This window comes from Lonchura striata, chromosome 21 (genome assembly GCF_050655825.1).
Source record: "Lonchura striata isolate lonStrDom1 chromosome 21, ASM5065582v1, whole genome shotgun sequence".
NCBI lineage: Eukaryota > Metazoa > Chordata > Aves > Passeriformes > Estrildidae > Lonchura > Lonchura striata.
Window position 1 is genome coordinate 3,898,879 of NC_140723.1, and position 22,089 is coordinate 3,920,967.

The 22,089-nt window shown below is 52.8% G+C and overlaps 1 protein-coding gene across 2 annotated transcripts in view; it reads left to right on the top strand.

Annotated features, from left to right (window-relative positions):
- AJAP1 (adherens junctions associated protein 1) overlaps positions 1 to 20,146 on the top strand; it is a 38,189-nt gene extending 18,043 nt beyond the window's left edge. Inside the window, exons 3-6 of one of the 2 annotated variants that reach the window (XM_031506666.3) lie at positions 6,651 to 6,738; positions 9,463 to 9,705; positions 10,854 to 10,984; positions 15,523 to 20,146. In XM_031506666.3, coding sequence (XP_031362526.2) covers positions 6,651 to 6,738; positions 9,463 to 9,705; positions 10,854 to 10,926 — 404 coding nt within the window. In that variant the 3' untranslated portion in view covers positions 10,927 to 10,984; positions 15,523 to 20,146. The remainder of the gene's footprint in view (positions 1 to 6,650; positions 6,739 to 9,462; positions 9,706 to 10,853; positions 10,985 to 15,522) is intronic. The other variant, XM_085558833.1, reaches the window with a different exon arrangement.
- Positions 20,147 to 22,089: the final 1,943 nt, after the last annotated feature.

The window sequence follows — 22,089 nt, forward strand, 5'->3', positions numbered from 1 at the left end:
TCGACTGCTTTGAGCCCACTGCGATTTTCTAGTCAAAATGAAAAGGAATTTTATGGCCTAATCTTAATCCCAATTAATTTATCCAGCCTGCCCTGCTTGGCAAAAAGACACGATGTAACCAGGATGTTGTTCCTGACTTAAAGGGGTTATTTATAGCTGAAAAATAACTCCCAGCCCACACTCCTTTTACAAAACGCTGAAATTGGCTGGATAGATCAGCGAGGGAGTATTGATAAGGGCTGAGGATTTTGCTGCTCTCTGCACGATGAGAGCATCAGCCTGGTCTCCCCAGACCTGCCGTGGTCCGCAGCTCTGGCCTCAGTGGCATCATCCCCTCCAGGAGGGTTGGATCCAGTGGACTTGTTGCCATCAGCCAGCTGCAGGAGCCCCTCTGCCTACACCAGCTGTAGGAGGATGGCTCCTGGCATGTGCTGGGGCTCTGGGACTTACTGGAGTGGGCTGCCTTGTTTAGGCAAAGTTGAGCTGACAGTGATGCCACCCACCCACCAGTGCCACCGCTGCTGCCCTGCGTGGCCGCAGAACAACAGGAGCTGCAGCCCCGGCAGCTCCCAGGGGGCCAACTGCTTTAATCTGCAGGCTTTAGCTCTCATTAGGGCCTTTCTCCATGATCGGAGTTTTTGCTAATTAACTTCTCTTCAAGCAGTGAATGCGATAAACTTCTTCTCGGGTCTAAAGGCCCTGTTTGATCCCGGCTCATCCACCCTCAGCGGAAAAGCTCCTGAGGTCCAGATCCGCTTTTCCTTCCAGTGCTTGGGCTGAGCATCCGAGTGAGCTCTCAGCAGGCTCCCAGTGGGAGCTCCATGCCCCTGCCGTGCCTCGGGACAGCGTTTTGGGAGTGAGCAGCCGGCTCTGTCTCAGAGCAGGGTCCGTGCCAGTTTTGCTGGTGCGGCGCCTGTGCGAAGCCGTGCAGCTTCCCAGCCCTGCTCCGCTCTGTTATATAAGCTGTAGCGGCTGGAAGTGTTTGTTCTCTGCCGGGAAAAACATATGGCTACAAATGAGGATGAGGTAACTCGCCTGTACAGTTTTTTTGCCTCAGAGAGCATTGCCAGTCCCTGTCCGGTCCCGCGGTGGGCGCAGTGCTGCTCTCTCTGCCTGTGGTCCCTCAGCTGTCCCCAGCACATGCCTGGGGCGGGGGTCAGGGTGAAACCACCTGTGTGTGGCACCCACATGGGCTGGGGTCACTCCAGGAGTCGGCAGAGCTGTCCCAGGGCTCCTGGAGCCATGCAGATCCCCTACACTCAATTCCATCAGAGCAGGCTGCTGTTGTTGTGCTGCTGCCTGCCCCCATATCCCTCCTGTGCCGTGTCCTTGTATCCCTCTGTGTTTTGCCTCTGGGTGATTGTGTGGGACCCTGGGGTCCTTGGGGTGCACACAGGGTGGTAAAAAGACCCACTTCAGCAGAGGCAGCAGTGCTCACTGAGATGAGCAATGGGAGCAGCTCTGCTCTGTCAGATCCTCCTTTCGCCCCCCTTCCTCCTCGCTGAGGAGCGAGAGAAAAAAGCCAGAAACAATGCCTCTGTGAGTCGCTGACAGCAAAAACAAGCTTTAAAAAATTCCCCTGGAATAGGAATTACTTGTCTCCTAGGCAGGAGAGGCAGAGAGGAGTGATGGCAGGTAATGCTTGGGATGAGAGCAGAGGCTGGCACATGCACTGGCCCAGTGGGTGCTGCTGTGGGGGTCCAGGTGACCTGTGGCTCAGGTGTTCCTGTCCCTGTGCCACCTCTGCCACGCAGCAGAGCACTGATGGCATCAGCTGGGCATGCAAGATGTTCACCCAGGCGTAGTTTATGCTTGTGCTTTTCAAAAATGTGCTTCCTTCTTCAGGGCTGTCATAATCATTTTACTCTGGAGCAGGGAAAGAGAGGAATCATTAAAATTCCAGCTTGCTGCAAGTGGGAAGGGCTGTGAGGAGCTTTCACCGGGCACTCTCCACGTGGGCTGGGCTCCTTCACCAAGGCAGAGCATCCCCAGGTCCCGCAGCCTCAGCCAAAGCAGAGAAGAGTGGAATGAATCAGAGCTGTCAGTGCGAGGCAGGAATTGCACTCGCTGGTTTGTCTGAGGCTCCTTTCAGGAGCTTTAGGATAAAGCCGTCTTTAATTAAACCTTTAAGTGCTTTATAGGGCAGAAAACTCCATGTGCTGTCTGCTGCTCTTAGTGGTATTTGATGACCGGTCGCGGCGCATTTGGCACCGCGGTCTGTGAGCTTGTGGCAGAGCTGTTGCTCAGGGACACCCCTTCACCAGGGCTGGGCTTCTCCTGGGGAAAGGTGGGGGCAGCTGGATCCGAGCTGGTGGTGGCCCCAGGCCATCCCTCCCCACCTCCAGCCAGCAGTGTGTCAGGAATAAATAATAACAGAGGCGTCGCTTCCCGCTGGCGATGACCCTGCCTCCAGAAAGAGGGTGCAGTAGGGGGTTGCTGGAGGCGAGGAGACAGTAGATGCAAAAAGCTTCAAAGGAATTAATTAAAGATAAAATGTGTTTAAAAGAAAACCCTGGGCAGTGAGGATGGAGTGTCCTCTTTGATCCGCTGTGCCGAGGCATGGGGAGACGCCGCAGCTCAGGGACGGAGAAGAGGTGAAGGAGCTGGATGGTTTCTCCTGGACTGGCACCACAGTTACCCCTCCTGGGAGCTGCCCAAAGGATCCCTTGTAGGGCCATTCTTCAGCTGCAGTTCTCCTGAGGGGTGGAGGATGGTGGTGGAAGCAAGAAAGGAGCGTGGCCATCAGCTGAGCAGAGGGGACACTCCCCGGATGCGCGGCCGGCGAACGTGCCCGTGCACATCCTCCCACGTGCGTCTCAGTGAGCCAGAAACTCTCCTTGCTGATCTCCAAGTATTTATTGCTTGGTGATATTTGCTGTAACACCTGAGAAGATAAGTCCCAGTGTCTTTAGCATAAACCTCCAGGATTTTCCTTCTTGGCAAAAACATTTTGCAGCAGCAGCAGCGGGAAGATATTTTCTTTCTTTCGTCAGTCCAGCTCAAAATACCAGGAAGCTGCCAGGAACCTTGGTGGTTTTCTTGCTGAAAAGCTGCATTTTCACCTCAGGATGACTAACACTTGCTGGGCTGGGTTTCAGAGAGATCAGTGATCTACCAGGTGAAAAACCAAGCAGCTTTGCTGACCTCAGCTTTGCCAGCAAGGTGTTGGGAAGAGCAGAGCCGAGGCTGTTTGTGGTGGATTGGGCAGCAGAGGAACTGGCTGTGTACTGTAATAATGCTTTTCAAGAAAATTTCTGCTGTGTCTCCTCCCCTGTATCAGACCCTTGTGGCTTTTGTAAATTATTTTCCTTACAAGCTATTAACCAGCAGTGGGTTAATGTTACGGCCAAATCTGGCTGATCCCCCCTGGGAAAGGCCGGTGGTGGCAGCAGGGAGGCCACACCACGCTCCTGATTGAATTGTTCTGTCCACAAGCAGCTTTATCAGGGGTTTTTGGGGCTCAGATGTGATCTCTGATGGCTGGTGAAGCCATAAAGCCTCTTGAGTTTAGCAGCTTTGCCCCAGCTTCTCCACAATGCTCAGGAGGAGGCATTGGCATCCTGGTGCTCAGGGCGTGTGAGAGCAGAGGAAGGGGACTCGTGGCAGGGATGAGGATGGGATACTGAGGAGAAGGAGATCCACACAGCATAAGTGTGGGAAGAGACTGGGGGTAGCAATATCTTGCCTGTTAGAGTAATTCCTGTTTTCTCCCTTTCAAATGAAATAGAGCTGTTTTCTCCTTTTTCTAATTTTATGCAGCTTCAAGGCCTTGACAAGGGTCTTCAAAGAGTTGCAGCTCGTAGCTGTTTTTATTGGGAAAATGAAAAATACAGGCTCCTTAACCAGAGCTGTTGAAATAAAGGCCTTGGGGGATAGAGGTTCTCTTTGTTTTTAATTAAGAGCTTATATCTCCTGTTCGCTGCCATTGCACGCTCCTGCAGTAGCAAGACATTAGTCTCGAATGGATTTTCTCATGGAATTAATTCCATTGATGCAGAGCTGTCCGGGAGCCGTTTCAAAAGGTGGCCAGAAAGGCCAAACCTCAGCACTTTCATCTCAGCAGCAAATATATGGTCTTTAAAATAACAGATAAAAAAAAAAAAAAAGCCCTGGCATTGGCTTGCTGTGAGAAGATTGGGGTTTTGCCCAGGATGTGGGGAACTGGGAGCTGGGTTGTGCTGCCTGCTGGGATTCTGTGGCCCCTCTCCCCACATGGGGGGGATTTAGAGGCCTCAGTGAGAGCAGAGTGCACACGGACGGCACAAGAGTGGAAAAACCCAGAGATATTTCAGCATTTCCGAGGGTTCAGAGAGCGCCTTTGAAGAGCTTTCCCTCCTGGCAGGCGGCGTGTGGAATTCTGCTGCACTAGCAGAAGCGCAGAGGCTTGGACACACTTTCGGCTCCATTAAATACTTCTCCTGTAATTACCCTCCAGTTAAATGGTCACTGCGTCAAATTGCCTGGTAAAAGCCTTGGCAGGGGGAGCCCTGGCAGGGCCGAGGTGTTCGCAGGTGAGAGGGGCCGGTGCTGGGAGTCCCTCCCTGCAGCTCCCCGTTTCCACGGTTAATAACGTGTAATTACACGGCCGCCGGGTTCCGTGACCCGCTGGGATCAGAGCTTTTGCCGAGGAGATGAGCAAACAAAACCCAGGCACTGTAATCCCTGCTCCCGGGGTCTCTCTCTGGGGGCACAGGCTCTCATGGGGAGTTATGCCTGTGCCAGGCAGCTTCCTACACTGGAGGAGGAGGATTTTGCTCTACGAGCAATTTTATCTTCCAAGTCCCCTTCCTCCATCTGTCTGGGCTTTGAGAGCTGTGTCTAAACCACTGCTTTGCCCTTGGCAGCATCTCTGTCCATCTCACCTCCCCTGCCAGGGTGCTTTATGTCCCTTACAGGACATTCCCCTCTCAAAGGGTGCCCCAGCCCTCACAGATTGGGTATTTGCTTGGTCTTGCTCTGTATGGCCCTACATGTTTTGAGGGCCTAATAGAAAGGATTTGATATACCTGTAAATTAAGAATGAAGACCTGATAGTGTTTATTGCAGCAGGTATTGCTGTAGGGCTTCCCAGGGAACCATCGTGGAACCACCTGTTGGGTCCCTTCCCTCTCTCCATCACCACCGTTGAGACAAAGATCTCCTGTCCCCTTGAAATCCCCCTGGCTTCTGCAGAATTTATACATGATGCAAAGGAACTTTGCTGTGCCAGTACATATGGCAACTTATGTGTGTGATGGAGTCTAAAATTATCCAGCCTTTCTTAAAATCCATGTGTCCTGCTCCAAGGAGCTGCCATCCTTCCCAGTGCTCAGCCACCTGCAATCTGTTCTGCCTATGCCTTTGCCATTACGTAAATGCAAGGATTAATTGCATCGTTAGGTTCTCCCTGCCACCACTGCCTCAGCTCCCAGTGTTGCAGAAGGTCTCAACTCCGCTTCTGTTTTCAAAGGAATCGGGCACTGGGCTGGTTTGATTTTATTTTTAGAGTCTTTTCCTTTTATCTTTTCCAGCAGCGTCCCACTGGGAGCTGCTCCAAGACTGCTGTGCAGGATGTGGCCGGGCTGGCTGCTGCCAGGGTGGGCGTCACTCCTGACCTGCCACACGTGGGCACGAGCTTGGGCACGAGCTGCCACCGCGCTCCTCGGGCCCGTCGGGACATGCTGCCATCGTCACCACCCTCTGGGAACTCGTATCATGGGGCCAGAAGTCTTTCTCTGGCCTCACCTTCAGGAGGTGGGGTGCCAGTGGGAGGTGAGGAGCCTCCCACTGTGGCATTTTCCCTGTGAATTCCCCTGGGAGATGAAACCCAGAGGTGGAGCAGCTGAGGAGTGAGCTCTGGCTCTGGCTGGAATTGGCTGCTGCCCACCCTGCCAGCATGGGATCCACGAGTGAATCCTTCCCCAGGAGCAGTGGCTGCCCCAGTGCTGCCCAGTGGCCCCCAGGCACCCCCAGCTCCAGCTGAGCCGTGGCCCTGGCACTGACGCCGTCCTTGCCACAGACACATACAGATATATATATAAAACTGCTTATTTTCCTGTCATTCTAAGACTTATTTATTTATTAAAACTACCATCCATCAGGAGCTGCAACATCTGTTTGTGAAAAATAGCACATCCTTGGGCTGCAGCCAGGAAAAATCATTTCATTATGAAATTGCAACTGTAAGGCAGCACAAAATCACAAACATAGTGTACAGCGAGCTGCTTTTGTTTCCAAACTGCTCATTAGGAATGATCCACGAGCCAAAATGATACCCCATGGAAGGTGAAGAGGGGGAAATGAGCCCACCCGACCTGCAAAGCAAGCAGCCGTCAGTGCTGTGATTATTATCCCTGGTGAATCCCGCACCCGGTGCAAGGCTGCACTCGTCTCCCTTTCCGTCCCAGAGGGGAGACGTCTTCACTTCTCTTCCGTTCTTCGTGCCTAATTCGGGCTGACAAGGAACATACTTGAGAGGATAGGAAATGAGGAGCCTGGCTTACAGATTATTTTGTGTAAGGCAGGAGAGAGGATTGCGGCACCGCTGCCGGGGGCTGTGAGTGGCCTCGCCTTGGCAAGGGCTGGGAGGGGGTGGTGGGGGGCTGTGTGGGGAGGGGGACACTGCCAGGGGCCCCCTCAGTTCCCATCCTCACTGTCTCTTTTGTCTGCAGGTCTGGCTGTCCATCAGATAATCACTATTACCGTGTCCCTCATCATGGTCATAGCTGCGCTGATAACAACTCTTGTCTTAAAAAATTGGTAAGGTCCCTCCTGCTCTGCTTGGCTTGGGGGGTGGCGTGGGATGGGGACAGGGTGGGGATGGAGGTGCCCGTCCCACTGCGTTGCCAAAGCCTGTGGTACCTGCCAGGAAAATTTTGAAAAGGAATCACAGGAGAAAATGGGGGGTTTACAGCTAAACCTCCAAAGGAAGCTGGTGCATCACGGTTTGGCTGCATCCCCGTGGCTTCCCCACCTCACACCACCTGGCCAGTGGCTTTGGGGACAAGCACATGGTCGGGGCTGGGTGGACAAATCTCAAGGGACACGTGCTCATTGCTGCTCCAGGGCTGAGTGCCTCAGCACGATGCCACCCACAGAGGTCAGAGCCGTGTGTTGGGACACAGCAGGTGTTCCCAGGATCTGTCCAGCACCAGCAGCAGCTCCTTCACCACCTTCCCTAAGGAGTTTTGACACTGTTCCTAAAATCCCCACAAGCACCTGCATCTCCTGCCCTTTCCTGTGACCCCAGGGACAGAAGGGCATCTTCGAAGCACCTCAGGTGCCATGGTTTGAAGCATGCCCCAAGCCCCAGGGCGCTGCTGTGCTCCTCCAGCTTCATTTGCTCCGGTTCATTCTCTCAGTGTGGCTGGGCGTATGGCAAAATAGGTTAGCTTTCGCTCCAGGCACTCCTCACTTTACCTATTTCCCAGGGAAACTGGCCTACTTTGAGGTCAGCGTTGCTGGCTTAGCGGCACGGCTGCAGCACGGGGCTGGGGGAGAGCAGCCGGTGGCTCTCCCCTCTGGCCTGGCCGAGCTCTGCATGGGTGCTGCAGCAAATCGATTTCTGCAGCCAGGAGGCAATTACAGCACCGGGTTGATGAGGAGCCTGCTGGCTAACTGGGATGAGAGGAGAAGCCCTTTGCAGGGCTATGGAGGCATCTTCATCTTGGCAAAGCTGTGATGCTAAGCAGCAGCTGACTGAAAACACGGAGGTTCTGACCCCACAGCTGAACTTATTCTGGGGAGCAGCTAGTAGCACTTCCTCCTGTATCTTGAGTGGGATTTAATTCACTAAACTTCCCTGTTTGCCGCAGTGTTTCAGTGAAGGAGCAGGGAGAATAGTTTATAAAACACTTGTGGGATTTGTCTCCAGTCGCAGCAGTGAGCTGTACGAGTCATTGATCCGGCTGACCACAGCTTGGCAGAACAGCTCGGTAACTTCTGCTGAAGCCAAAGAGGGGAAAAAATAAATCCAGTGATCAGTGTAGAATAGAAATGCTTTACAGTAAGTGAAACTGAGAAATCACCAGAGAAAATCCTCAGCAGGAGAGTGTGGCCAGCACGCAGGTGTGTCTCCAAGGTGAAGAAACAGTGCCTGGGAGTTTGCTCAACTCTAACCAAGGTGCCTCAGTTCATTGGGTGACCCTGGGCCACGTGCAGGTGCTCCACGGCAGGGCTGGCCCACGTCACACAGCGCTGGCCCTGTCCCCAGCAGGGACACAGTCACTGTCCCCATCCTTTGGCTGGCATTTGTCCCCCTCGAGCAGGATGGGTGAGCCATGGCTGCGTGCCAAGCCAGCGTCCCTCTTGTCACTGCTCCTCCTGCACACGTGCTGTGGGGAGACAGCAGTCGGTTTAGGGCTGTCGCTTTCAGTTGCATCAAGCAGAGCAGAGCCAGCAGCCAGATGTTGTCACCCTGGCCAGCACTGCTCCTGGCAGAGCCCCACGCTCCTGTCCCCAGGGGTGCCCCTCCACAGGCAGCGCTGGCACCCCCAGCTCCCACCGCCCTCGGGAGTTGCCACCTCCCAAAACTCCAGCATTCTGCAAGGCGCTGTCAACCCCATCCGGAAAAAGTGGCATCTTAATTAAATCAGTGTCTAGACCCTGAAATAGGACCAGGCTGATTGAGGGCGGGGTTGAGCTGGGGTTCTCCTCGTCTCTGACGTACTGAGGCAGAAATGTTGTGCAGCCACGAGATCTTTATGAAGCCTCCAGAGCTGGAGGAGCCCCCAGAGAGCAGGGCTGCCCTGCCAGCCATCCGTCTGCTGTGTCACACCAGGTCCTGAGCTCATTTATCCTGAGAAGTTTCAACCTGTTGGTGTCTCCCAGATGGAAAGGGTTTCACTTCATTGTTCTCACCTACATATTTTCACTTAAGAGAAGGCTTTTGCTTCCTGCAGGTACAAAAGTGTGACTCATTAAGTCATTCGTCTGATGGGAAAAAGCTTGTGTCTAAAATGTAAATTTAGTTCTTATAAAAAAGCACTGAGCCAAATGGCTGCTTGTGTCTGATCTTTCCAATTCTGAATTGGAATTGGAATTTCTGAATTCTAATCTAGTATGGAACAATCTGCAATGACTGGTCAATCAGGTGAGTTCCCTTGCCAAGTTTCAGGGATACACACTGTGCCTCCTGTCCCTTCTGCTTTGGCCTTTCAGGCCATAAAAATGATGGAGGGCAACTTTTTACACAGTGGGATGGGACAAGGGGATTGTTTTTCAACTAAAGGGAAGATTTAGATTAGGTCTTAGGGAAAATTTCTTCCTGATGAGGGTAGTGAGGCCCTGGCACGGACTGCCCAGAGAAGCTGTGGCTGCCCCATCCCTGGAAGAGTCCACGGCCAGGTTGGACAGGGCTTGGAACAATCTGATCTAGTGGAAGGCATCTCTGCCCATGGCAGGGGGGTGGAACGGGAGGGCTGCTAAGGTCCTTTCCAACCCAGACCACCCCACGATCTCTGATTCTCTGTCCCCCCGGGCCAGCTGTGCACAGAGCGGGCGGCCCCGGCGCAACAGCCACCAACGCAAGCTGGACCAGCAGGAGGAGAGCTGCCAGAACCTGACTGACTTCGCCCCCGCCCGCGTGCCCAGCGCCCTCGACATCTTCACCGCCTACAACGAGACGCTGCAGTGCTCCCACGAGTGCGTGCGGACCCCCGTGCCCGTCTACGCAGAGGACACGTTGCACTCACCCGGGGATTACAAAACGACCTTCAATGGAAACAGGTGAGGTGGGCGCCGTGCTTTCCTGGAGTGGGGGGAGCGCCGTCCCGCCCTGGTGTTCAGGGGTGATGTTCCAATAGCACTGGGCAGAGCCACCTGCCTTTTATGTGCTCACCCACTCGTAGTTCAGTGTGGGACCGACCCCCTGAGCCCCAGTCCTGGCGGTGAGTCCGGGTGGGTGCCTCAGCACCCCCTGGCTTGCAGGGCTGGGCGAGCTCAGCACCGCACGGTATTTAGCTCCCAGCTGCTGCCGCTCCTGCCAGCACAATAAAATGCCACTGGATCAGTTTTTCCAGCGCCTGTGCTGTCTCCTCTGTGGCATCGGCAAAGCTGCCGGGCTGCAAACAAGCAGGTGATTAATGGAGGAGCAGGCAGCAAGAGCCAAATGAACCGTTTGGCTGCTGCAAAACAACGGCAGAGCACTAACAAGGAGCGCCATTGGCAGCCAAGGGATGTGGCCGTGCTCTGCCAGCCCCTTGCCTGCCCGGGGGGGAATCAGGAGCAGTGGGGTTGGAAGAGATGTTTCCCACACTACAGGCTGTCTCCAGAGTGCTTTCACTGGGTGCTGGTGTGGTTTCACTATATGGTTAATGTGTGTCCCCATCAAAGGTAGAGGGGAAGCCAGGCAGAGAGTTTTGAGGGAGAAAATGAGCAGCTGATGCTCCAGACAGCCTTGAGGAACCATGACATGTGTGGCAGCCACAGCCCAGATCTGCCTGCCCCAAGGACAGGCCTGGAGCCAACAATTTAATGCCTTTCAGTCAGCACTGATGCCTATTCAATCAGCATCTCTTGCATGTGTGCAGGGTTCTGCTCATCCACATTTTCCAGGGTTTCTTCACATCTTGGAAGGTGGAGAACTGGCAGGGATTGTCACACCATTTTGTTGGGTGTCCACAAGCCTCGGTTTGACGCGAACTCCAGCCAGGTGACAGAGAGTGTTTGTGTTATGGCTAGCAGAGATCATGGCTTTTCTGCCATCCAGGGATGCTTTGTGGGACCCTCTATCCCAGAGCATTTCCTGGCAGCCTGGTGAACCCCGGCCCACTCAAAGCAGATGTAAAAAAGCTGACTGTGCAGCAGGCCACCCCGGCTTGCACCGTGTGTGTTACGTACCAGCGTGTACCAGCCCCTCTTTCTGCTCACTGCAGACCCTCTTCTTCTGACCGGCATCTTATTCCCGTGGCCTTTGTGTCTGAGAAATGGTTTGAAATCTCCTGCTGACTGGCCGAAGCCTGTTTGACTTCTGGGGGCAGGGCAGACGCCAGCGGGCTGTTTCCTGGTACGTACCGCGCTCCCTGCGCCCATCCCGCATCCATCCTGGGCCCCCACTCTGCCCATCCCACCCTGCCTGGTGCCATCCTGCCACCTGCTCTTCCCTCAGTGTGACTGGACATATTTCATGGATGGGGCACTGGGAGGCTTTTCCAGGGAGGTTAATTGCAGACAGGTCCATGCTAACAGGGATGGACAAGGACTCCAAAGCAAAGGGTCCCTGGGGTAGCCTTGATCAGCCTGATCCCATGGTTCCAGCCCACCTCTGAACCCTCAGCAAGCCACAGTAATTTCCGTGCTGGGAAATGGCCTGATCTGTAATTAACCTCTGGTGGCATGATGGACAGCCTGCCTCGTCAGAGCCCCACATGTCCAGCATGCATGCTCCACCAGCATCTGAAAGCTCATTTGGTGATGCTTGCTGCCATGAACACTTCCATGCTCACTGCAAGGGTGCTGGGGTCTTCCTCCTCCTCCTCCTCCTCCTCCTCCTCCTCCTCCTCCTCCTCCTCCTCCTGCTGTTCTGCAAAGCCAACCCTTTGAGCACAGTCCCCAGCGCTGGTCACACCTGGGGTGTTGCTGTGACTGAAGGAGTACAGTGATGTTGTTCTGGTGTCAAGAGTACAATCTTTGGGGATTTCCTTCTCTTTTGTTGAGTTGGCCTGAGCCATTTTCACCTCCTTGAGTCACTTTTGAAGGTGGCACAGCTGATAGCAGTGGCAGGAAATGTCTGTGTGTGCCAGCTTGCCCTGGGCAGCAGTGCCCACTTGAGTCACGTGCTCAGGTGAATTAATTGCTTTGTCCCAAGTCCCTGCTGTAATGAATCATATATTCAGTGTAAATGAATTTTCCAGCCTTCCCTGGCTGCAGCTCACTTGAAATAGCCTGTTTAACATTATGCACAGCTATTGAACACAGAAATATAATTAGATTAGAATGGAAGGGAATAAAAAGTTAATGATCTTGGCCATGCTGGGGCTGCAGTGTCTAGACAGGGCAGGTGAGGTGTGTGCCACCACAGTGGGGCAGAGAGCAGGGATTCAGCTGGCATGGCCCCACTGCCCCCCCAGAGCCTCTTCTGGTTGCGGCAGCTTCAATGGTGAAGGTGAAAGGCTCTCACTCCCCATTCACTGATATGCTCATGTTTTTTCTCTAACTTTGTTGTTGTGGCCATTATCTCAAGGGACAGAGGGCAAAGGAACCCAGGCAGGAGCAGGTGCCAAGAGCTGGAGCAGGAGAATGAGCAAGGGGGATCTGCAGGGAACACCAGCCTCAGCAATAAACCCACCTGGCCTTTTCCACCCTCAGTTTTGTAGTTTGGGATGTCTTTCCATTGGCTTAAAGTGAATAAAAAAGTAATAACACATAGAGCAAGCCAGCTGCACTCAATGCCATCTACAGCTCTCCATGCCTCAGGCAGAGGGAAGGAAGGAGCAGCACTGTAGGAATCCTGTGTGGATCCCACTGCTCCTGCCCCAGGTCCTGTGAAACCCCAGGCCAAAGACTGTGCCCTGGTCACCTCCATAGATTTCTTTAAATAGCCTGCAGCCGTTCCATTACGCCTTATTAAATCCTTGAAATTCTCATTGATCCATTTTCATGGAATCCATGATACGCACATTGATGCGCTCTGGAAAAATCTATGGGGCTCGTGCCTGGAGCATTAGCTCTGTAATGGCACTTCAATTACGGATGCAGTTCTGGAAGCTGCTGTTTGGTTTCATTAAGGATAACAAAATGAGATTGATCCCAAACCTGTTCTACCTGTTCTCTGCACATTTACTCTGCACAGGTGTGTTTGCACCAGGGTGTTTCTGGGACACACTTGCATAAGTGGTGTGTCCCAGGTGCTGGTGGGAAATCCCTCAGGTGAAATGAGCATTCCAAGTTTCTTGTGTCACTGTGCAAGGTGCAGGTGGCACTGAGATCAGCTCCCTGCTAGGCTGTCCCTGCCACCGTGGTTGCCTTGTGCTGTCACCAGCTGCCAAGTGCCAGAGGAGCAGTGGGATGGAGGGAAGCAGAGGAGTGGAGGCATGGAGGACGCCTCTCCAGCTCTTGTTTCTAGGGGAGAGGCTGGTGGAAAAGGAGATGCAGCTGCCTGGGCTGCACAGCTTCCAGGGGAATGAGAATTTCCTGGCTGGCACCCACAGCCACAGCAAGGTCACCTGAAGGGGACAGTTGCTGTTGACCCACTGCACCACAGCAGAAGACAAGGATGCTCTGGAGCATGTGCAGCTTTTTGGCTGGAGGGGCTACACGCAGCTTTCTCCTCACAGCCCCTTTCTCCTAGTGTTTTACAAATTTTGTTTGACAGCACTTCACAGCTCTGAGCTGTCTCATTGGCACATTAGTGCTCCTGATGGTGTGGGGCCAGAGCTGGAGGCACAGGCCAGGTGGAATGTCCCAGGACATGGATGGCAGGACAGAGGTGCTGCAGATGTTTTGTGGAGATAACCACTGGGAGCCAAGTCGGAATTTAATGTGAACTTCACATCTGGCAGTCCATCAGCCAGGTGTGGGGACTGACCATAGTGCTGCCCAGCTGGCACCCTGGCCGTGGGTGATGCTGACAGCATCATCAGGCTGGGCTGAGCAGTTGAGGCAGCAGATACAAGGGACAGCACTGCAGAGCATCTCTAGCCCAGAGCGCTGCAGGCAGTGCCATGGTTGTGTCAGGAAACCTGGTAAAACTCATCCAGGTACACAGGGAGCAGATGTTGAAGCTATTTCCTGGGGTCAGATTCCTCCTGTGCCAGCAGGAGCCACGGGGAGGGTTCCTGTGCTTCAGGCATGGTCCCTGCCAGGACACAGTCCTCCCCACAGCAGGCGATGCTGCCCGTGGCAAGCAGCTGTGGAGCTTTCCAGCAGATTGCCTGTTCCAGCAGCCAGGCCCCACTGGAGCACCAGCTCCTTGGTGGATGTCACACCCCAGCAGCAGCTGCTAGCAGCTGCTCCTGCAGGCAGAGAAGTCAGCAGCAGGTTGGTGGGGCAGTGCAGCCTCAGTGTGGCCCTAGGCTGGCTAGGTGAGGAGTGGAGCAGTCAGTGGAAGCTCTCAGGAGTTACCTGAAGGGAGGGATGACAACTTCTCTTGCCTGGTGGCAGTGGTGCTGGAGGAGCACCAGGCAGAGGCAGGAGCACCAACACTCTGCAGACCAGCACAGGACGTGTGCCAAAGACTTGAGTGGCTTTGTCCAGGCACCACAGCACAGGATGGCTGGTTTGGCTTGATTTCATCCTGGCTTTGGGGCTTTCTGAAATGAAGTTTGAGATTCCACATTATTCTTGTCCTTAATCCTGCTCTCTTTGACTGAAAAAACCCCATGGAATGAGATTATACAAAAAATCTGTAAGGTTGATCAAGCGCTGACCTACTTTGCACAAAGAGGCTCTTTGGGATACAATACGGATCCTACATCCTGCCGTGGTGCATTAACCAGTGCCCAGCAGGAGCCACGGAATGCTGGGCACTGCTGGCAGGGAGGGGACAGCTTGGTGACACCAGCCTGACCCTGTCGTGGCACAGAGCTGACAGCGCTGTTGGTAAAACCACGCTCGAACACGGCAGCAGCTGCTGCTGGCCCCGTTCTGCCTAACAACAGCAAATGGTTTGTGTTAACATTAACAGATAATGAGTCATCATAAAAGATCCCAGCTTGTCTTTGGAGGAGTAGCAGCAGTCCCAGCACAGCCCCGGCGCAGGAGATTAAGGACTCTGGAAAATCTGTCTCACTAATTAAGACTTCAGGGTTGTTCTTGGAGATGGTGTCTTGGGCATCTTGCTTTAAAATAGCAGGTTTTTAGAGAAAGAAGCCTGGAACAAAAAGCATGCCACATTCTGGATGATGATCCCAGCCAGGCAGAGGGCACAGATGAGGGATGTGTGGATTAGGAATGTGTTTCCTGAGCATGGCTGTACAGGGTGTGGGTACCTGCTGGCAGCTGCTTTTGGCACACCCAGCTGTGCTACAGCTCATGAAGTGTCACGGACATGTAGAGCAAGTGGCCACACGCCAGTGATGGGGAGTGATTGTCTTCACATGGAAGGTCCAAGATTGCAGAGGAAGACATCTTCCAGTAGATGGTAAATAAATAGCTTAAGGACTTTGATAGGATCTCTGGTTTGGTGCTTAACCAATTCCCTATTGATTCTTTAGATTTAACTTTAGAAAATCTTGTTAGTGCTTGTCATCATCTGCTCGTCTGCCAGAGCACTCGCTGCTCGAGGCCTGAGTGTGAAAGCTGCAGAATACAGGGATGATCAGGAGTAAATCCCACTCTGGAAAAGGCCCTGAGGAGAGAGTAGTGGTCCCAATCCCCAGCACAGACCAGCAGCTGTGGAGAAGGAGGAGGAGGTCACTGACACCCTGCTCCCTCCATGCTCTGCTCCCCCAGGAACCCCACAGCTCCATAGCCAAGGGGGAAGGAGGGGAAACTTCTAGGCTGTTTCTCCCTAACTTCTAGGGAGATCATCCTAGCAGTGATGCAAGACTTGGTGCAAATTCCATGTCGCGACCTAATCTTTCTTTTTCTTCTTGTCCTCAACAGGATTCCATTGGTGAACCTGTAAAAAATATAAAAAAATAATGGGTTACCTGTACCTACCATTTCTGTTTACCAGTAGGAGACTCAAAGAGCAGCGTTCTATGGGCCAAATATATTTTTATAAAAATGAACACGCCTATAGGTAACTGCGTTGTCAAGGAGCACGTTTTTGGGAGGAGAGAAAGGAAAGTGTGCAAGTGAAGAATCCCGTGGAGGAGGAGGAGGAACCAGCAAAGGATGGAAAGGGAAGGATGAGCGCCTGGAGCCCGGCCATGGACGGTGACTCTGAACCTGTGCCAATAATACCATTATGTGCCATGAACCGATGCAAAGACTTTGCAAAGAGCTGAGACAATAATGCCTGGAAATGTTTGGAGGACAAGTGGGGCATCTCTTCTGGTGGGGTCATCCATTCCGGTCCATACATACGGTATATGTAGAGAGAAAATATATATATATATATATATATATACACACACAAACACTTTTTGTACTGTAGCAATTTTTGAAGATCTTAAATACTCATTTTTAAAGAAGATGTCATGGGCTAAAAGTCTCATTTCTTTAACACGCATCATGCAAACTGGGTGATCTGATGTTTTCTACTTTGGCAGCTTGCCTGTCAACCTATATGTGTATATATAGGTAGACATATATACATATATATACCTGTGTGTGTGTATGTATAGACATATATATGTATGTATACATATATATATATAATTTTGGTTCTTTTTGGAAATGCTTTTCCAGTGACGTGACCGTGGTGGGAGACAGCTGGGGCTGTGCTGCCAGCGGGAAGCAGAGGAAAAGCTTCCCAAAACCATCCAGAGCACAGCTCAAGGTGGTGCTGAAGGTATTTCCAGGCTTCTGTATCCCGATACATCATCAAGGTCGATGGGAAGAAGCAGGAAAACCTGGGCCTGCCCCGTGTCCTCAGAGCTGTGATCTCCACCGTGCTAGCATGACACCTCGGGGCTGGACAGGGCAGATTTTTGGAGTGGACTTCCAAAAGATGGGCCTCTCTTGGCAGAGAAGAAAAATTTTAGGAGTGGGGTGTGGGAAGGTTTTTTGGAAAATGGCTTCTAAATTGGCCACAGCACCAAAGCTTACTCAGCCCTTTGTGAGAAACCAGAGGAAGGAGCTCTTGTCCTCCTCCCCCAGCCTGGGGCTGTGGGACTGAGAGAGCCTCTTCCTTTGTTCTCCTGGTCTTGGCTGGCTCTGCTGCAGCAGAAGAAGACACAGCCAGCTGTCCACAATCCTGGAGATCTCTTAGTAGTGTTTAAAGGGAATTTTTGCCAGGGAAGCACGATCCTGCAGGCTCTGGTTTGGTGTGTTGATCTAGAAACACGTCCAAGCCCATCCATCTCCTGCTGGATTGGGCAATGTTTGTGGGTGCTGACCCTAAACCCTCTGTCCAAGTCTTTCCATGGAGTCGGGTGCTGCCATGCTGTGCTGCACATCAGACACTGGGATGGGTCTCGCTTGGGCCCCTTTAATGTTAAAAGGGTGGAAACTACAGCAGAGAACAGACCAAAGTCCTCCAGTTCTTTTTGTAAACTGCCCTTGGTAAATACTAGTGGTTTTTTAGAATTGTCCAGATCCACGTTTCTACTCCCCCACTGACTACTCAGCTTCTTTTCTTTATGATAATGAACGTGCAGTTTAAAAACAAACAAACAAAAAAAAAAAGTAGAACCCTGTGGTGTTGCGCATAACCACGTGTGCGGTCTCTTGTTCCCATGTCCTTTTCTGTCCTTTTCCCATGGAATTGCACAGTCTGGATTTTTTGTCCTGAATTTTTGGACGCTGCCTCAGACAGAAGTCTTCCTTGCCAGCCCTGACAATTATCTGCAGCCTTGAGCCAAACCATCCCCTGGGCAGAGCAGTATCTCCTGGGTGGCTCATGTCCAGCTTTCCAGAGCACTGGATGCCTCCAAGGAGAAGAGGAGACAGTGTCTTGCTAGAGCAGTGGCCCCCAAAGCTTTAGCTGTCCCTGGGAGACATGGGGAGTGTCTGTCCTTGGGAAGCGTGGAGTCTGAGCTCTGCTCCAGGGTCATCTCAGTGTTCTGGGGCTTTCCTGTGACGCTGGTGTCAGTGCTGCAGCCCTTGCCCACAGGCTCTCCCCTTTGTGACTTCATGGGAATCCATCTACACCAGCTTTGAGCCATGTTCCTTGTGCTTCTCCCCTTGATCTTCCTATTTATTTCATTCCCACAGGTATTCCAGTGTAATCACAGTAGTAGTATGACAAGAAACATATCTCAGCTCCCTCATTGCAGGGCATCTGAAGCAGCATTCTGTGTTTCTGCATGGATGGAACCTGCTGCCCACAGGGAAGTTGTCAGGCAGAGCTGGGAGATGCTAGGGCAGCACAGGCAGCACTGGTGCAAGCAGTGGTGATGGAGGCACCTGGCTCACAGCAAATTCCCTGTGGAGCTGGGGAAGAGGAAGGGAAAATGTGTAAATGTGTGTGTGTGTGTGAGAGAGAGAGAGAGAGAAGGAAGGAGAATCACTGTGACCCTGAGGACGGGCACAGGTTTCAGAGGGCAGGACTTGCATGAGCTTCTCCCCCAGTCTGCAGCAGGACATGTCCTGGTCTCCCCGGAGCTGAGCAGTGAACCAGGGAACAAAAGTAGATGCACAATCTTCCCTTATTTATAAGGACCAACAGCACTTGCACTTTATCAGAGGAAGCCTCCCCCCATCCATGCTGGGCCACTGCGGTGGAGGGAGAGGAGGAGGAGGAAGGGCTGGGATGGAGCTGCTGATGCAGTGATGTACGAGGCAGGATCCAGGCGTCCCAAGGTCTTGCACAGTGAAGAGAAATGAACTGTGTTGATTTCATTCCCTCCTATAGATGAAAGCCAAAAAACAAGAAAGAAATGAGAATAGAAAGTCGCATTTCCATGGCATAGTCTATTGAGTAGATCTTCCCACCGTGGAAAAGCAGGGAAGCGTGGTGTTCTCAGACACACTCCCATGGGAGCTCTGTCATGTGTTGGGCACATCGTCTCACCCCAAGGTCCTGGAAGCTTGAAAAAAGAAAAATTTTGCTTCTTGCTTTGCTGTAAGCCCTCAGCCCGCTGCTGCTTGTTTCTTTTCAGTTCATTTTCCAGATTCCTTAGCCCCTGAATAGTCCCTGAGGAACACACCATGGCAGCCAAGAGGCTGCCACATTCCCCAGACATGTCACAGGTGTCGCTTGTGGCTCTGTCTTAGGGGAGAAAGTGGTGTGGCACAAGCCACCCATGGCAAGGAGGGGTTGTCTCTCCTTGGGCTCTGCAGCAAGCCCAAACTTCCCAGGGCTGTGTAGGACTCTCCTCCCTCCACATCCCTTGCAAACCCTGAGCAGGAGCCACAGGATGTGCCGCTCCCACCGGGCCAGGGGTCGGTGCCGCTGCTGCCGCCGGCACCGGTGGGCTTCACCCCGCACCAAACCGAGCAGGTTTGGGGCTGCAGGTCCGAGCTCCCACGTCATGGCACCAACAGGTAGGGCGGGCAGGGTTTGGTCCTCAATCCCCTGACCTTTGGAAGCCGAGGGCGGCTTCACCCCACGGCAGCCCGGGCAGAGGTGGTCCCGGGCAGCCGCCTGTCTCTCCAGATCCGATGGTTTACCTTCACTCTGTCTTCCCAGCTGGAGAAAGGGCGGCCGGTGGTGGTGGCAGGAGCCGTGCTCCAGAGAACACCAGTGCTCCATGGGGCACCAGTGCTCCATGGGGTCAAGGGCACCGAGCCTGCCAGGAGGTCACCGTAGCGATGGCAGAGCCGGCGCGGGGACGGATTTCAGGTTACCTCTTCTCCACTGGCAGCTTGCTGCGAAGGAAGGTAGTTCAGCTGAAACGGTAGTTAAATAGTAGATATTCTACACATAATATATATTTTGTAAAAAAAAACAATTTAAAAAAATAAAATAGAACAAAAATATATCTATCCTATCTCAGCCCACCCATTTCAGGATGAATGTGGTTGGAATTTTCGTTCAACCAGATATTAAATCTGTACGCGATTTTTTCAAAACCAGCAAGAAATCCCTTGCCATTTCCAAGTCTGTGGGTTTGGTCTCCCGAGCTCATCTAACGCTTCTCACACATTTTTAAGAATTACTCTCAGCATTTGTAGGTACATTTTTAATAGTGTCACGAGTGGAGAGAATATTTACTTTGAAAAAAGTATATGTTGCACAAAAATGTACACTAAGGGCACAGATTTCTGACCCAGATTCTTCTATTTTAGGTTCCAAGGGGTTTATTTTTTTGTTTGATAGGACATGTACAGTGGAGTTTACACTTTATTTTTATTTTGCCAAAACCCGTTTTCTAACATGAGACAGTTTTACTTTGTAACCGGTTTTACATCACTGAGTACTTCTTTCTTTTCCTGGGAAAATCCTGCACCAGGAGGCACCCGGTGGAAGCGCCGTCACCTTTTGGCATTGTGGCTGCCCCACCCGCCCGCAGCGTGAGCTGGGGTGGTGCCAAAAGGGCCTTTTCTTCCTGAGCGGTTTTTAATTTGTCTCTGTCCGTGGAAGCCGTGTATTTGGAAGCACTGTAAATGCCACCCCGTCCCCCTGCCCTCTGTATATTTAGTACTCTGATGTTGCTATTAAAACTGATATGAGAACCGCGCAGCCGCTGCTGACTGGGTTCCTCCACGCGCAGCCACGGTCCCTAGGGAGGGGACAGGGTTGGTTTGGTGGGATCCGTGTCTCAGCAAGGAGTCCAGAGGCTTCCCAGAGGAAATCCCCCTGTTCCCAGCTGTGCACACCTTGGGTGAGCAGCAGGGAAGCCTTCGTCCTGGGAAGAGGGTCCGGTGCATCCCCACCACGGCAGCACCACCTCCACACCCTGTGGCACAGGCAGGAGGGTGCCAGGTCCCCAGGCTCACCCAGTGTCCCCCAGGGCTTCGAGGTGACCCTGTGAGCCTTGGGACAGCCCCTTGGAAGAGGGAAGCCATTGAATAGGACTGTTGGGGAGTTAATTAAACACCACTAAAGATGCTTTAAACAAACAGCTCTGCTATGAAATCACATCTTTTACCCAAGGAGGAGTCCTGGCCGTGAGCAGGTAAGTGGTGGCTCTGGTTTGCACATTGGGTGTGGAGCAGGTGATGATGGGTCACACTCAGGCCGGCCCTGCTGTGCTGCTCAGCAGATGGATGGACAGATGGATGGACTGATGTGGGGACTGGGCAGCACAAGGAGGACTCTTGCCAGGTAGCAGGGACAGCTCCCATAGCCCCCCCTTGCTCCCACAGCATCCCCCTTCCCCAGGGCACTGTGGGACTGGCATCCTCACAATGCCATCTGACCTGGAAAGGGGTTAAAGCCTTCACTGGTGTCCATGTTGGCTTTGAAGAGGGATGGCCTGGGAACACAGAGGCCAGCAGAGCCACCTGCCACTTGCATTCCCAGGCTGTGGCAGCAGCCTTCCCGCAGTGCCAGCACCCTCCATAACTCTCTGTGCCAGGCCACAGAGGATGCCCAAGCCCAGCCCAGCCAAATCTCCAAAAGCTCCATTCTGCAGGAAAATATATAGAAAAATGGGGAGGGACAAAGTGAGCTGCTCTTCATTTTAGGGCCAAATTGCCAGCTTAAATCACCAAGACAATGTGTACAAGCGAACAGGATGCGAATGGCCTCAGAGCTGCATATATCAGCCGGAGAACTCTGTTCATTTCCAGATGCAAGTGGGATTTCAGGGCATGAAATACAGTGTTAGGTTCTCATTCCTTTCCCTGCTATTTATCACAGCCGGAAACGTACTCACCAGCCTGAGCTGTTCCAAGCGATGCTGCTGGGAGCGTGGAGGAGAAATATAGTGCTGAGCTGTGGGAGAGGGATTGGAGTGGGACGAGGCAAGCAGCCAAAGGGAAGAACTAGCACCCCTACTCCGTCCAGCACCCATTGCCCCAGCATGGAGCCGGGAGCATCTCCTCCTACTGCTCGTCCCACCACGTAGCGAGGGCCAGGGCATGGCCACCACACACCATGCCCTGGGTTAAATGGTGCCACAAGTGGTCCCCAGGGCTGCAGGGGCCGTGACAGGGTCACCATCCCCTTGTCAGCACTGGAGCTTTGTCAGCTCACGTCCCTTCCAGCACTGCTCGGCAGGGCGAGGCTGGAAAATGAGGCTGGAAACAAAACACCACACACTGGTGCCGCAGCACACAGTTCTGATAAAAAGTAGGACTAAGCATTATCCAAGTTTAATTATTATAATTATACCGGGGCGAAGTAATTGCTGGGGATATTTTGAGCTTCAATCAACACGCTATTTTGAAAACCAAAGCCTTAATTTACCCAGGGCGAGGTAGTAACCATCAACAGGCACCCATGCTGCTGGCAGCCAGAGGAGCCCACCGGGAGGGTTTGTGAGCTGCTTGGAGCTTCTTGTCTTAAAATAGGGATTTGGAAGGGTGGGGGGGGTGAGACAAGCAGTGGTAAAGTGGAAAGGGGTCCCCCATGCTCCACAAAGTATTGTCTAGAAGCCTGGATCCAGCAACAGGATGGGCTGCAGGAGCAGCATCAGCTTCAGGAAGAGGAGCCATGCAGGACAGGCAACCCCAGCT